The 16677-nt window shown below is 41.4% G+C and overlaps 1 protein-coding gene across 14 annotated transcripts in view; it reads left to right on the forward strand.

Annotated features, from left to right (window-relative positions):
- The window catches only part of FRMD4B (FERM domain containing 4B), a 321646-nt gene that overhangs the window by 290561 nt on the left and 14408 nt on the right, over positions 1 to 16677 (forward strand). For all 14 annotated transcript variants that reach the window (XM_053219080.1, XM_053219079.1, XM_053219085.1 and 11 more), the window contains 8 exons: positions 4764 to 4840; positions 6121 to 6259; positions 6957 to 7098; positions 7972 to 8105; positions 8204 to 8323; positions 9470 to 9698; positions 12529 to 12585; positions 15070 to 15214. In XM_053219080.1, coding sequence (XP_053075055.1) covers positions 4764 to 4840; positions 6121 to 6259; positions 6957 to 7098; positions 7972 to 8105; positions 8204 to 8323; positions 9470 to 9698; positions 12529 to 12585; positions 15070 to 15214 — 1043 coding nt within the window. The remainder of the gene's footprint in view (positions 1 to 4763; positions 4841 to 6120; positions 6260 to 6956; positions 7099 to 7971; positions 8106 to 8203; positions 8324 to 9469; positions 9699 to 12528; positions 12586 to 15069; positions 15215 to 16677) is intronic.

Consider the following 16677-nt stretch of genomic DNA (forward strand, 5'->3'; position numbering starts at 1 on the left):
GGAAGTCATTAGGTCAGTCCTGGGAGGTTAGACATTCAGCTGCAGAGGAAATCTGGGGAGATGACATCCTCTTGGATGGCCAGAGTTTTATATTATGCATTTCCTGATGCCCAGAACTTCCTCATCTGAACTTTTCTAAAATACTCAGAATGTTGTACTCTTTGCATTTAAGATGTGATGTTTTATGTATGGAAGGTTATGATATCACATCTCAAAAGGTAATTTTTGTTGCCTGAGTGTGTCCCATTTGGGTGTGTTGCATAGTTTTTGTTCAGCACATGTGACACGGTTAGCATGGCCTCTTCTAGTCTGATCCGTTGTTTCCAGTCCTTCTGGTGGGTAACATTTCCATTTAGAAAATCTGAACAACCGTTTGTCTCTAAAGGGATTACCTAACGGAGAAAAACAGAACCCCGATGTTCATTATCTCGGAGGAACATTTCATCTTCTTGAACACACTCTACCTGCCAAGTCATAGGCATATCACCAAAAATTCTCCTCTGGGTCAGACTTTCTCAGTTTTTGCACTGTTAACATTTTGGGCCAGATCATTTTGTCCTGAGCAGGGTACAATATTCAGCAGAATCCCCGGCTTCTATCACAAGATGCTAGTAGCACCTACCCCTGCCGTGCAATAACCAGAAATGTCTCCAGATATCACCAAGTGGTCTTTGTGTTGTGGATGAGAGTAGGGAGTGATGTAAACCGTTGTTAGCTTGAGAACCACTAGTCCAGTAAAATGTGAGGGCCCTAGAGTCCTTTCCTGCAAATGGCTGTTGTAATTGCTGGGTTCCCCCCACCCCACCCCATGAGGTAGATCTGAGAATTACTCCATATTTTTATAAACTCCATCAAGTCGTCTTCCCAGATGAGAGAGTCATGATGATGTGCTCTGATTGGGCACTGTGGTTTTTGAGGCTGGTTGTGCCATATCTGCTCCCATTTAGCTTTGTGACCTTGGCCAATTTATGTAAACCTCTCTGAGCATCAGTTTTCTGTCTTGAAAAATGGGGCTAAAAGTAGTAACTCCCCATAGGGTTGTTGGGCAGACTCACTCTGGGTCACAAAAGCACTTGATGGATGGAAGGGTGGCCGGATAAAAGGTGGTCATTTGGCTTTCTTCTTTCTTTTTTTTTTCCGTTTGATTTATTTTAGAGAGAGAAAGGATGGGGGAGAGAGGAAGGGGAAGGGAGAGAGAGAATCTTAAGCAGGCTCCATGCTTAGCGCAGAGCCTGACACGGAGTTTGATTCCACAATCCTGGGATCATGACCTGAGCTGTAACCAAGAGTCGGACACTCAACCAACTGAACCACCCAGATGCCCCAATGGTCAGTTTGCCTTTCTAAAAGCCCATGATCCTGCAAAATTCTGTTTTTTGTGGGACTCCAGAAGGCAAAACATATCCACTAGCTTGATCGTGGGTACTCAGAGTATATTCATCAAGTATAACTTTTTTAAAATGAAAAAAGAATATGTCACTAATACAGTGATTTGGTTTTGCTTCATGTTACAGCAAGGGATCGCCCGATGTGAGTCATTGTTTGACGTACAGTCATACACTACAGCTGTGACTATCCCAAATTTAGTCATTTCCAGGTGAACCTGCAGCTAAATGATTAACCTATATTATAAGTGCTATTTAAAAAAACCCTCTGATCATGTCTTTCCTATTCTTTCTTGGTGGTATACCTTTGAGTGACATCTAATTTTGATTTGGTAAGATTCAGAAAGGTAGTTTGTTCCTTTCTGTCCAAAGCTTTCCCGGAGTCTTTTATTACCCCGGGAGCTCCCCCTCGCCTGTGGCAGGTGCATACTCCTCAGCATTTTTGCACTTGCCAAGGCACGTTCCTTTTCTGGGTACCCCAGACAGGAGGGAGCTTGCTGCCGTGCGTCTTTCTGTGGGCGTGCCCCTGACCCGCCCCTCCCTCCTCCTCTGTGACCTCCGTGGTACAGGAGCAGTGAACAGATTTCCTACCTAGAGGGTGTATCAGGAAACCACCGATGAAATCAACAGAAATAACAGCAGTTTTGACAGAGGTTGAAACTCGCAGAATTGGAACCTGAGTGACACAAATGTGTCAACAGAAAAACTTGATTGTTTCTCATCAGTGGAAAGACAGATGGGGATCCACACGGCTGTTTCTATGTCTGTTTCTGCTGTTAAATGGCTGTCCTCCACCTTCACAAAGACATGATAAAATTAGGGAATCGGGCTGAGAGTCCTTCATAGCAGTTGTAACTTGCTTTGTCACTCTGAATGTTTACTCTAAACCAGGCCCTGGGCTAAGTGCTTCATGAACATCTACTCACCCAATCCTTCCAACAGCCCCCTGAAGCAGGTGTTGCTCCCATTTTACAGATGAGAAAACAGACACAGTAAAGTTAAGCAATTTACCACCATCCCCCCTGCAAATAAGTGATGGAACCGGAATGCAACCCGTCCATACACTCTACCATCCTCACCCTAGTGGCCATCACGAATTAAGTCTGCGTCATTCCAGCTCACCTATGCTGTTACAGGCACATGTATGGAATCACATTTTCCGTGAACGTTTTAAGACTTCAGGTGGGGAAACGGCTTTGCCTTTTAGACTTGAAGATTCAGGCTCGGTCCCATAACTTCTTTTGCAAACCCAGTTGCCATTTAATTATTTCAAATTCTTTAAATAAACCGAAGCCCTTCACCTTTTATGTACGGTTTTTGCTTGCAGGCGGCACGTTTGCTCTCAGTGCAGGGACATGCCGAATGAAGGCAAAAGTGCTAGTGTTTCACATTTGTAAGTGATAAGAGGGGGGAGGTGGTGGCTTTCAGAGATCATGTTTCAAGTCCAGCCCTGGTTTTTTTATGTGTGTGGGAATGGACGCAAAGAAAAACACAGCTGAGCTGCATTGTGGCTCTTCCTGTAGAACCTGTTCGTGCCCAGGGTGAGTAAACCCTGGTAGAAATGTCTCCCTCAGACAGCCTCCAGTGAAATCCAGTGCCTGGATTCAAAGCAACTTACTTCCCAGCAAGTAGCATCTGGATACGCACTACACCCCCTTTAAAAACGTGGGTCTCTCTTCTGGGAAGATCTGCCAGGGAAAACTTTGCTCTGTATCTCGCTGATCAGAGGAAGGAGTAAAAGTGGGGAGGTGTCACTGGGTAGGCTTGCTGATGTCAGCCGTGGGAGGCTCTGTTTGTGAAATTGAGTTACACCTAGGTGTCTTATGAAACTCCGTTCACAACTCACCGGAGCTGCTGTCTGGGAGAGGGGAGGTAGAGCCTTGGGGCTTTCCCTCAGATTTCTGTCCCATTTTTGGAATCTCTGGATTAAAAGAAATGAAAGCGTCTTGCCTATGGACATTTTAGGAAAGTGGTATGTAGCCTTAAACTTTCACTAATAACTCTCTCAGCCTCAGTGATTGTAGTTACGCTGTCTGTATGTCGGGCAAGAAAGGGCTGTGTTTTTAGTGCGTGCTGATTTATGTCACTGTGTTTGGGATTGGGGGTTCCAATTTGCATGCTTTTGTATCCTAGTTACCTGTGCGTAGGGACTTGAGGTTCACACATTCATGAAAAGTCTTGGCTCAAATGGTGGTGCTGAGGGTGTGTTGCAGAGAACTTATTATTATTATTTAGAAAATTGAAATGCTCCTCTGAGATTCTTTGAACATAATTTCAAACTCCAGCCAAAGTGTAATAATCATCAATGGTGGGACAAACTCAACGATGAAGTCCAAGTGGAGACGAAAAGCTGAGGCTCGGGCTAGTACAAGAGGGTTGGGAATGATCCCAGAAAATACAGCAGGGCGTTCAATCTTGTTTGAGACATTATTGGGTTTTCAGTCATTTGCACACTGCTAGTTAATTCTGTTTCTCCCAACCAATTGGCAAATGATACTGAGCACAGCATTAGTGTGTCAGCAGTGGGAATATACAAGTGGGTTCTATTTACAAAAACTGGAGGCTCCAGTTCAGAAACCAAGAGGGCAATCCCGCATTTACCCCCATCCGACCTTTGTTCCAGTTCCTGGAGCTAAGTTTCCGTCACATTTAGGGGAACTCTTGCAGGCGGGAAACTGGTATCACAGAGAATCACCCCTGCTTGGGGTTCCGTTTTACTTTCACTTTGCCTCCTTTTGAAATTTAATCTGTGGTTCTACTAAAACACCCCTTTGAATATCTTTCCACTTATATATGAAGTCAGCATCTTTGATCAGAAGGCATGTGCTTACTGGAATGTGTGAGGATTTCCTTACTAATTCTCTTTATTTAGTTGAGTCAGGGGGAAAAAATAGTATGCATGTTCCCTATACTTGCCTGGTTTTATAGTTCAAGGAAGATTTATTAGTGAGCTGCAGATTAGTCAGAGAAAGGAATAAAATGGTTTCAGGTTATTGATTTGTAAAAAGACTGTGTCACATATTCGTGCTTTGTCTTAGTGTACCTTCTTGATTATTTGGTGATTAAGATGGGTTTTAGGGGCGCCTGGGTGGCTCATTCAGTTAAGCATCCGACTTCAGCTCAGGTCATCATCTCACAGTTTGTGGGGTCCAGCCCCGCATCGGGCTCTCTGACAGCTCAGAGCCTGGAGCCTGCTTGGGATTCTGGGTCTCCCACTCTATCTGCCCCTCCCCTACTCACACTCTGTCTCTTTCTCTCTCTCTCAAAAATAAATAAACTTTAAAATTTTTTTAAAAAAACAGATGGTCCTAGCTTTGGTAAAAATTAGTGTTCATTAAAGCTCTATGTTTTTGTTTTGTTTTGTTCTTAATTGCTTAGTTATTCCAATGGAAACAGCTTGAGAACTTGTATTTCCGTGAGAAAAAATTTGCCGTTGAAGTTCACGATCCACGGAGGTGAGGATGACAGCCTTTTCTTTGTTTGGACTATCTGAATAACACTACTGGGAACATTCATGTGCAATTTTTTGCGTGTGGACGTATGTTTTCATTTCTCCTGGATATACTGGGAGGGGAATTGCTGGGTCAAATGGTAATTCTTCCTTTAACCTTTTAAGAAACTGCCACACTGTTGTCCAAAGCGGTTACACCATTTTGCATTCCCACCAGCAATATGTATGGTTCCATTTTCTCCACATCTTCCCTGACACTTGTTATTTTTAGTTGTGTTTTGGTTGCTTTTTTAATAGCCATCCTGGTGATATATAGCGATAGCCCTTCTGGTTTGGATTTGCATTTCCCTCAATTCAAAATGGTGGCCGAGCATCTTTTCATGTACTTCTTGGCCGCTGGTGTGTCTTCTCTAGAGAAATCCCTTGTTCGTATCCCTTGCTCACTTTTTAACTGGGTCTTCCTGGGCACTTTAAAACAACGGTTGCCAGGTTATCAACATGGATTGAAGTCAGGATTGGAGGCGCTCCAAGCTCCTCAGAGGAATTCATTTTCAGTCCTCAGTGTTTGCCTTTCAGACATGTTGGTGGATGCTCAGAGGTTAGAGGGATGGGGGGAAACAGCTGTGACAAAAAGATGACCCCAAGAGACAAGTCAGATTCCTGCACAGAACACTGTACCATTGTCCCTTCTTCCCCGCAGCATCTGCCTGCCCTCCCCCACCTTCCTTCTCCTTTCACTCTCTCCTCCTCTCACCCTTTCTCTTCTTTTTGTCTGGTGCATAAGCCCTATGCTGGACCAGTTTCAGACTTGCATATCTTCAGACAACATTATCATGTTCATCCTCTGATAATGTCATAGCTGGACAAGTCAACCTAGATCTGAGCTGTTCTTTTACCTTGAGGAAGGCGCTGACCCTCCCCTCTTGGCGGTTTTGTCTTTGAAGTATTACCACATTTATTCCCAGACTCTTCTGATGGCCACACATCCTGTGGTTTTTAACCAAACATTTCTGGTACAGCCTCTAATTTGCCTAGTTCTTATCTGCTTTTGAGTATGCGTGTACGCATTTTTGAACATGCTAGTTTTCTAAAAAAAAGAGACTATCCAGGTGCAACTGGTTTTGTCATAAAAGGAGAAAATCAGAAGCGTGGCCCCTGTTGGCATCAGTAGAGCAGCAGAAAAACAATTAGGTAGATGCTTCGTGATAACATGACTCACTGGTTACATTTTGTGTTGTGCTGGGCCAGAGGTGAATAATTCAAATGCTTTCCTTCATCTTTCAGGATTTCTGTGTCAAGAAGAACCTTTGGGCAAAGTGGCCTCTTTGTGCAAACGTGGTATGCAAACCCTTCTCTCATCAAGTCCATCTGGGTAATGGCAATTAGTCAGCATCAGTTTTATTTGGACCGGAAGCAAAGCAAAGTAAGTAACAGGAGTGCTTCTTATGGGAGCCGACTTCCCTCCCTCGTTTGCTTTCTGTTCGGAAGATAAGCTTTCTCAGAAAAGATGCGAGCACGTGGGTTTTTGGTCTTTGAGTTCTAATAAACTTTTTGACCACCTGTTTTAATTTTTCTTACATTTAAAAGATGGGCGGGGCGCTGGGTGGCTCAGTCGGTTAAGCATCCGACCTCACTCAGCTCAGGTCATGATCTCGCAACTTGTGAGTTCGAGCCCCGCGTCGGGCTCTGTGCTGACAGCTAGGAGCCTGGAGCCTGCTTCAGATTCTGTGTCTCCTTCTCTCTCTGCCCCTCCCCTGCTTGTACTCTGTCTCTCTCTGTCTATCAAAAAAAAAAAAAAAAAATTAAAAGACGGGCAATATATACCTGATTTAAAAGTTCTAAGACTCGTCAATTTTTTGGCATGTGGGCACGTGTCCACAGGTGATGTGTTCAGATTAATGGTTGAACTATACCGTGAGAGGGATTCATGCATAGTTATTTGAACATTTGAGCTATAAGCTTAAGTCTCCTATGTTTTTCTTCTTAAGTGTCACGTTAGCATATAAAAATTCTGAGTTGTCCTTCGTGTGACATATTTATCCCATAGCAACTTAATCATTGTATCAGTTTGAAATAGGTTCAGTTGAGTGAATTCTGTTTCAATGTTGTATACCTCTTAGGCAAAAATTCCTTCAGCCAGGAGTTTGGATGATATCGCGATGGATTTGACAGAAACAGGAACACCAAGGGTCTCCAAAATGGTGACACTGGAGGCAAAAAGTCAGTTCATCATGGCGAGTAATGGCAGCTTAATATCTTCAGGTAATGTTTTGGGAAAGTATGAACAATCTTTATTTCACTGTTTTGTAGGGGTCAGCAGCCACTTAAATGCATTTTAGACCCATTATTTGGGGAATAAATAAGCATATCAAAACCTGCAGCATTGCAGCATAAACCAATTTTTTTTTTTAAGTATAAGGAAAGTTAAATTATAAAAAGCTTGTATAAATAACACTAGATACAACGATACTGAGTGCTCAGGGTAATTTGAAAGGACATTTTCTCCCCATACGTTCTATCAGCTTCTTCTCCCAATAATTAGTTTCTGTTCAGACACTCGGCTAATTCTCTACTTAATATATAGCCAAACGTGACTACAAGCTTCAAACTTGACCCCAGTCCCACCCCCCCAGTGTGATTGCTGCCAGAAGCCCTTCCTCTGTAGAAATTCTGGAATCTCTTATCACCAACTATATGTAACTTAATTCAAATGAATTTTCCCATCTAAATCCTATTGTCAGCTCTTAATCTGAAGCACACAACATTCCTTTGCCTTGCTTGCTTGCTTTCTAAAAGGACATTCTAAACAATTATCTCCAGGAACATCTTACCTTCTCTCCTGCTCAGAAAACTGAAATTCGTCCTTGGGTGTGTCTGAAACATTAAGCATTTTATCATCGCTTCTAAACTGACTGAGCCAAAATACAGAAGGTATATATAATTACCAGGCTCTGTTGGATGCCCAGAAGCCTGAGAAAATGTTCTCCAGTTTCCTTTTATTATGTTCAGAAACAAGGAGAAAAGAAATAAATTATGATTTAATAGCAGGTTTCACTTAGAAATCCTTTGTCCTTTAAAAAGGAAGGAAACATGCCTCGGATAAACCTTCCCTGCCCTCCCTCCCAATCCCTCCAGGTTCTCAAGACTCAGAAGTTAGTGAGGAGCAGAAGAGGGAGAAAATCCTCGAGCTCAGGAAGAAGGAGAAGCTCTTGCAAGAAAAACTCCTGAAGAAAGTCGAGGAGCTTAAGAAGATCTGTTTGCGGGAGGCTGTGAGTGTCTTCTCTGGTCTGGGGGACACTTCACTTTGTGTTTGACAACCCCGGCCTGTGTCAGTTAATCCCCCTCTCAATTCGGTCCTGTTTTACAGGAGCTCACGGGCAAAATGCCAAAGGAATATCCGCTGAACGTCGGTGAGAAACCGCCTCAGGTCAGAAGGCGTGTGGGTGCCGCGTTCAAACTGGATGACAACCTGCTGCCCAGCGAGGAGGTATGAGCATCAGCGTGAGCATTTCTACTCACCACACGACAAAAGAGCTGTCAGCTGAACGTGGTTGACTTGTCCCTTTGGTGCTCGAGTCACCGATGTACATTTTTATCTTCCGCTCGCCACTTAAACGTGACACGGTAGACCACACGATTCTTTCTTTCGTGCACCGTCTCCGTACATTTGAGTTGTTTCTCACTTTTTTACTCCTCCGCACACAGGGAGCTTGAAACAAACTCCAACTGTGGGTAAACTGAGGAACGTTATTATGAGAATTAAGAACTCTAGCGTTAGACTCTTCTGAGCAAACAGAGAAACCTTTGACAAATAAGTTTGCCCATTCTGAAGTCTTATTTCCCAGACCTCAGTTTCTTCATCCATAAAGTGGGAGTAATCTTTGTTCTTCCCACTGAGGGATGCAAGGAGTTTCAATGAGATAATACGTGTGCAGCATTCGGGTATAATAAAGTTCCAGTATACAGTGTTTTTTCTCATCTGAGTCATCAGACAGTAGGACCCTACTCCTGCTTCTTGCCCAAATTTAGCCATCTTGGCTTTAGAAATGATAGCAGTTTCCATCGTGATTAGAGTGAGCTTTGCAACTTATAGAGTATACCCAGTCCTGAGCTAAGTAATGCACATATATTATTCTCATGTAACCTTTGCCGTATTTTTATAAGGTAGATGTTACCTGCATTTGAAATGGAGATGCACAGAAAAAATAAAAACGAAAGAAAGAAAGAAATGGAGATACAAAATGAGAAAAACCTGTAACATTAGAAAATTTCAGCAGTGTTTCCAGGGTCATGCAACCAGGAACCATTAGAAAGAGAAATCAAACTCAAATGTATCTGTCTCTAAAGCTATGTGTGTTAACATAACTAACTGTCTACGTCTGTGAATCTTGGATTAAGAATCTCTCCTTGAAAAATATCATCATCACCCAACCAAGTAACTGATTGCAGGGGCATTCCCTTCTTTAAAAGAAAAAAAGCCGTATTAGTGATAAGTTGAGGTAAATAGATGAGGAAGGTTTGTCTTCCAGGAAAGTGTTTGAAGTTACATATGCAGTAAACTTAGGAAGGTTTTATTCTCAAAGAGCACCTGATTTGAAAATGTACAAGAAACGGTATCATTGTATAAATGCAGGACCCTGCTCTACAAGAACTGGAGAGCAATTTCCTAATACAGCAAAAGCTGGTTGAAGCTGCAAAGAAACTTGCCAACGAGCCAGACCTTTGTAAAACCGTGAAGAAAAAACGAAAGCAGGATTACACGGATGCTGTGAAAAAGCTTCAGGACATTGAAAACGCGATAAATGAATACCGGATCAGATGTGGAAAGAAACCCAGCCAGAAAGCAACAGTGATTTTACCAGGTTCGTAAGAAGTAAGGTTTCTTGAGTCACGTAGTCGATATATCCTTGATGGTATCTAGCATTTCCAAATTAGTTCATTTGGTAAGAGATAAAAGAAAGAACACGATTAAAGGTAAGTTTCTTAGGGTAAAAATGGTTTGGGAATTCAGTGTTACAAGTATGTGAACTTGGTTTGCGGTGACCTTCTCACTGCTGTAACACTACACTATTGCGTTGCTTAAATTTTCAGGATGAAACAGCATTCATGGCCATATTCGTTCATGATATAACAGATTCACCTTTTTTTTTCAACGTTTATTTATTTTTGGGACAGAGAGAGACAGAGCATGAACGGGGGAGGGGCAGAGAGAGAGGGAGACACAGAATCGGAAACAGGCTCCAGGCTCTGAGCCATCAGCCCAGAGCCTGACGCGGGGCTCGAACTCACGGACCGCGAGATCGTGACCTGGCTGAAGTCGGACGCTTAACTGACTGCGCCACCCAGGCGCCCCTAACAGATTCACCTTTAACTGGCCTGATGTCATTGCAAGAAATACACTCAACATCACGGAGTAGTAAGAGAGCTGGGCCTACCCAGTAGTTTCTGAAAGGTTTTTAATGCAGGGACCATACATTTTCTTAATACCTATGTAACATTTGTGAATAGAGCTTTTACAGTTCCTGCCATGTGTGGAGGCTATTTAAAGATAGGGACAAATGTGATATACCATGGAGTGCAGAAAGCGGGGTATAAAATTGTAACCACAATATGATCCTGATATTATATAAATATGCGCTTACAAGAACTGGTTGGGAAATATTTCAAAATACTAGTAGCTGTGGAATTTCAAATAACTTAATTTTTTTAAGTAATTTTCTGTATCTTCAAAATTCTCAACATTATATACCTAAGACTTTCATATTCAGGGAAAAAGTACACTGAAAATCTCATTTAGGTAGATTCCAAGTCCAGTTGGCCTTACTTTATCAGCATGGTTTTCAGCCTTGATCACTGGTTGAAATATGCTTATATTTCTTTGATCCCAAGACTATTTTTTCCACATTTAAACATCTGTGAAATTTGAATAATTTTTATACTAGATGGTGTATTACCATTGTAATTGGCAATACTTTTTCTTTTTTAACGGAGACATCAATAGTTATATATCTTAGATTTGATGAAATATGGTAACTAGGCTTATAGAATATATTTGGGTTTAGGGCCGTATGATTTATGAAGCAGAGATACGGCTTTTGTGAATGCACAGACATCAACGCACAAATGTTAGTCAGCTACAGCTGGAGAATTTAGGATGGCTTTGACTCTGAATGAGAAGTCCAGTTGGCCTTGGAGGTGGTTACATTCTGGACCTACAGAGATAGGTGATTAGCAGTGTGCTTAACTTTCATAACCATTTGTTGTGGCCCATGCATCTCCAAACTGTGCAAGATTCAAGTGATCTCCTCTATAATGAGTGACATTTGGACAGCAGATTATTGGGTAGATTTTTTTTTTTTTTAATGTGCCTGACAGCTGACTGTACTGGCACCTTGCCTTCAAGCTCTACTACTGTGTGTCCAATTAAGAAATAGTCCGCCTGGCTCTGATGGAGATTAACATCATTTGAGATCAGATGGGAGAGATTTCCTTCATAATGGCAAAAAAAAGTGAATACGAAGGTGCTGTATTTGCCTGTAATCACGCCAGTACTCATGCCAATACATGCCTGTGTATGGAATGTTTTGCCAAGGCAGATCAACACATCTGAGAAGATTGTTATTTCTAACCACATTTTTTAACATTTGATGGGCAGCGGTAACACTCAGGAGCATAATGGGCATTTCCCGCCACCAGAATGCTGTGTCTAGGTAATAAAAGCAAGAAGTGTAGCTAACATTTATTGAGCATTTGCCCTGTGCAAGGAGCCAGGCTAAGGGCTGTACATCCATTACTTCACTTACTGCTCACCTTGGCACTGCAGACCACATCCTAGTCATATTCCTGTGCCAGTTGACCCAAAGGATGCTCAGAGAGAGTAAGTCATTTGCCCAAGGTCTCACAGCCAGTAAGTGACAAAACCAAGAATTAAACCCAGGTCTGTCTAATCTGTTGGTTCTCAACCAGGAGCAATTTTGCACCCTGGGGAAACCCTGGCAATGTCTGCAGGCATTTTTGGTTGACACAACCAAGTGTGGAGGTGCTGCTGAGAGAGAGTAGTGGAGGCTGAAGATCCTTCATTGCGAAGGACAGCTCCCGTCAGCGAAGAATTGTCCAGTCCAAAATGTCCGTAGTGCCACATAGACACCCGGGTCTCACCGAGAAGGTCATGCTCCACAAAGTGTTCACCTATTAAGAACAGTCCCTTTTCTTCAGGGAGGATTCAAAAATTAATTTACACTAACGGATTTTCACATGAAGGTTCAAGTGTATGTTACATAACATTTAGTATTTATGACACGAATGGCATGATTTTTGTTTCCAGTTCGTTGGTTACAAGCCCTCAATGTATAGGGTACAGTTTTCGTCTCATGTAGAAGCTAGATTGGAAACTTGCTGCATACGAAAACTCCCTTGAAGTCGGTGCCATTTTAAGAAATAGTCCATATCTGTCCATATTTGTATGGACTATTTGTATATGACACATAGTCATATTTGTATGACATCTAAGATGTTTATATTTTTGGCAGGAAATTATTCCATTTTTATGATTGTTAATTATCCTCAATGCACTGTAATTAGTTACGCTTACTAAATAAAAATAAGATGCACTCTGTTGAGAATTGCTTTATTAAACTCACTGTAGGTATATAAAGGCCCAGTTATTCTAAAGGCACTTATTTTTATTCACAGAAGACATAATCCCATCAGAGAGCAGCTCCTTGTCTGACACTACCACCTATGATGATTGTAAGTATGTTATTTTGATTTAATATGTTATATATTTTGAACTAAGACAATTGCTTTAATTTGGTAAAGCCTACATGTTATTCTTTTGGGAAAAGTAGAATCAACTAACTTATGCAGAATGGTTAGGGAACAGAGACGATGATTAACTTCTATCCAGGTTAATTCAGCATTAAATAAAATACAGTACCATACAAATTGCATGACTATTACTCGTGTGATAGTCAGTTTCTCAGTAAGCATTTGTGAGGCTCTGTAGGATTTTTTTAACAGGATTTTTATTTTATTTTAATTTTTTTAATGTTTATTTATTTTTGAGAGAGACAGAGAGACAGTACGAGCAAGGGGAGGGTCAGACAGAGGGAGACACAGAGTCCGAAGCAGGCTCCAGGCTCTGAGCTGTCAGCACAGAGCCTGATGCGGGGCTCGAACCCATGAACCATGAGATCATGACCTGAGCTGAAGTCAGACGCTTAACCAACTGAGCCACCCATTTTATTTTACTTTTATTTTATTTTTATTTTACTTTACTTTTTATTTTATTTTACTTTTAACTAAGCGCCATGCCCAATGTGGGGCTTGAACTTACGATCCTGAGGTTGAGAGTTGCATGCGCTACCTACTGGGCAAGCCAGCCTCCGCTCTATAGGATTTTTTTTTTTAATTTTTTTTTTTAACGTTTATTTATTTTTGAGACAGAGAGACAGAGCATGAACGGGGGAGGGTCAGAGAGAGGGAGACACAGAATCTGAAACAGGCTCCAGGCTCTGAGCTGTGAGCACAGAGCCCGACGCGGGGCTCGAACTCACGGACCGCGAGATCATGACCTGAGTCAAAGTCAGCTGCTTAACTGACTGAGCCACCCAGGCGCCCCTCTATAGGATTTTTTTAAACATTTTATCTTGAAGTGATTACAGGTTCACAGGGATTTGCGTAAATAATACAGTCTTTCACTCACCTTTTCCCAATGGTGACATCTTATATATTTGGAGTCTAATCTCAAACCAAGAAATACAGTGTAAACTTTGATTATCACTGTATTCTGGATAGCCAGGAGTTTATTTTATTTTCCTTAGGAAGACATACACATTTTGGAAATTGGGTTACATGTCATTGTGTTGGTTTCATAGAGGAAGGCCATTAGTGTTGTGATGGCCTGTGTTCCACACATTTCCTGATGGAATGGATTTCGTATCAAGTGATAGAGTATTTCTTTGTAATCCTTTGTGCTTAGGCAGAGGAGTGGCTACCTGAATGACATGATTTAAAGAATTTTGGGAAACTGCTACCCATACTGTTTTATCTCCCCCAGCCCCGCCCCACCCCAAGTGTTAACGGTGAATGAAACTCCAGCATTCCCAAATTCTTTCCTTGAGCTGAAATTGGGTCATGCTTGCCATTCCTCTTTGAAAATGCACACGTCAGTTGGGGGGCATAACAAGGCTCTCATGACTCAGCATCGATCAGTTATATTACTTTCAATGACAGGATGAGCCTTTCTGGTCAGCCAAAGAGGCCGAAGAACTTGAAAGGTGAACAAAGTGATCCACTCCAGCTTCATAGGCTAGCTTCCCTTTGGCCTTTTACACAGTAGGGTTTTTCGTTGTTTGTGGTGGAAGGAGTGTCTTTTTTTTTTTTTAACAATTATTTATTTTTGATAGAGACAGAGCACAAGTGGGGGAGGGGCAGAGAGACGGAGACACAGAATCCGAAGCAGTCTCCAGGGTCTGAGCACAGAGCCCGGTGCGGGGCTCGAACTCAGGAACTGTGAGATTGTGACCTGAGCCGAAGTTGGACGCTTAACTGACTGAGCCCCAGGAGCTCTTTAATATAACTCTCGAAAAGCTCTAGTATCACCCATTCCACCTGAGTAGTTTCTTTGCTCAGAGTGGCACCTACTGAATTGGCAAAAGTTGGATCAGGCCCCACACGAGTGCAGTTGACCCTTGAACAATGTGGGGGTTGGGGTGGCCACATCCCCCATAGTTGAAAATCTAAGTATAACTTTTGACTCCCCCCCAAACTTAACTACTAACAGCCTACTGTTGGCAGAAGCCTTACCATTAACTTAAACAGTCAATTAACACATATCTGTTACATGTATTAAATACTGTATTCTTACAGTTACGTAAGCTAGAGAAAGGAAAATGTTATGAAGAGAATCCTAAGGAAGAGAAAGTACATTTGCAGTGCCCTACTGTATTTAAGAAAAAAAATTCCTGCTTATGTGGACTTATGCAGTTTAGACCTGTGTTGTTCAAGGGTCAGCAGTATTCAGTAATTTCTTTTTTCTAGTGTATAAAGTACAAAAATAAATTTCCTGAAAGTAATATACTTCCAAAACCATCTGTGGAAAAACTGTATGTTCACCAGGTCTTCTGATTTGTTTTTTGGTTTTTTGTTTTTGTTTTTGTTTTTTGGGTGCTGGCAAGGTTTTATTATCTATTTACCTACTTATTTATCCATTCATTAATTTACTTACTATAGCTGATGCCTTCACTCTTGCTGGGCAGCGACCAAGTTCAGTACCTCATTCTCCAAGAATTCTTCCCCCCAAGTCTCTCGGTATCGAGCGAATCCATTTCAGAAAGTCGTCTGTCAATGAACAGTTTGTGGATACCAGGCAGTCCAGGTGAGAAGTCACATCATCAGTATCCTCACAGCCATGAGATCTTACCTTCAAAATGGTTCAGCCTTTTTGACATTACCCTATTTGTCCTTTCAAAAGGGATTCTCTTTTAAAACCAAAGCCTAGAAACTAACCCCATCATTTGTTGTTGACAGCAAGTGCAAGTGTTTCTAAGAGATCTTTTCAAAGCATTTGGCAGTTTCCTATATTTTAAAGTCTGTTTGATTTATGTTAGGTTCTAGGGGACCTTATTTATAGTGTGGGTTTGGATATAATGTCCAAAGTTTAGTTTCATAACCCATGGTCTCAGGAAACCGTCATTAAATATCACTCCATCAGTGCAAGTGACAGAAATGACTTCTAATCTTTCAAATAGAAATGAGACTTCAACTCATTTTAATCTGTAAAATAGATGATATGACTTTTTTCTCAAATGACTCAGGTAAATATTATCAGGCAGTAACACCAGCTTGTAAAAAGATGACGACAGGCCAGTGATTCTCAGAATTTGACTGCGTGGGTCAATAGTATTAAAAAAAGAAAAAAAAATAAATAGCGCCCAAGATAGGATTACCAAATGTTTACTCTGGCTACTCAGAATGTTCAAATAACAATACTATGATTTCACGGGGGAACAAATGACATTAAATAAAAAATACAGCCATTGTCATAAAACTAAGATGATGAAGTTAACATTTTGGACACTGACGGTACGTCAGACACTGTTCAAAGTGTTTTAATATCGTTACCTTTTACAGAGAAGCACACCAGGGACCAGAAAGCTTGAATGACCTGTTGGGTTCATCAACTAGTAAATGTTGGAGTCAAGATTTGAACCTCAGCAGCGTCACTCCAAAGCCTGTGATGTGATTTTTAGCTAGCACATGACACTGCATCTCAGCAAAGGTAGAAGTTTGTCTTAAAATATAGGAAGATTGTTTAGATTAAATAATTCTTCCCTATGAAAATAAAGCTAGCGCTTTGTTGTATTTCTCATTTCTCAAAGACCAGTGACAGCTTTTATCACCTCTCAGCCCCAGTTGTTAGCATTTAGAACTGTTGCCTTAAATAATAGAAATCCAAGTGTTTAGAGCTGTGCTGGCCAGTTGAATTAAAAGTAAATAAAATTAAAAATTCACTTCCTCAGTCATGCTAGCCATATGTCAAGTGCTAATAGGCACATGTGGGCTAATGGTAGAATATTGGACAGCACAGATACAACACATTTCCGTCATTGGATAGCACTGGACAAGTGTATTTATTATATTAGGGAAAACAAAGCTATTGCAGCAAAAGGAAAAAATTATAACCAGAAATCTTATCTTAAAAGTTATTATACCTACTTCCTTAATAGCTTAAGATAGGTTTGCTCTTTGATCCAGCAATTTGACTTAGAGGAATTTTTCCTGTTGAATTAGTTAACTACAGGATGCTCATCACAGCACTGTTTACATTAGTGACAAACT

This window comes from Acinonyx jubatus, chromosome A2 (genome assembly GCF_027475565.1).
Source record: "Acinonyx jubatus isolate Ajub_Pintada_27869175 chromosome A2, VMU_Ajub_asm_v1.0, whole genome shotgun sequence".
NCBI lineage: Eukaryota > Metazoa > Chordata > Mammalia > Carnivora > Felidae > Acinonyx > Acinonyx jubatus.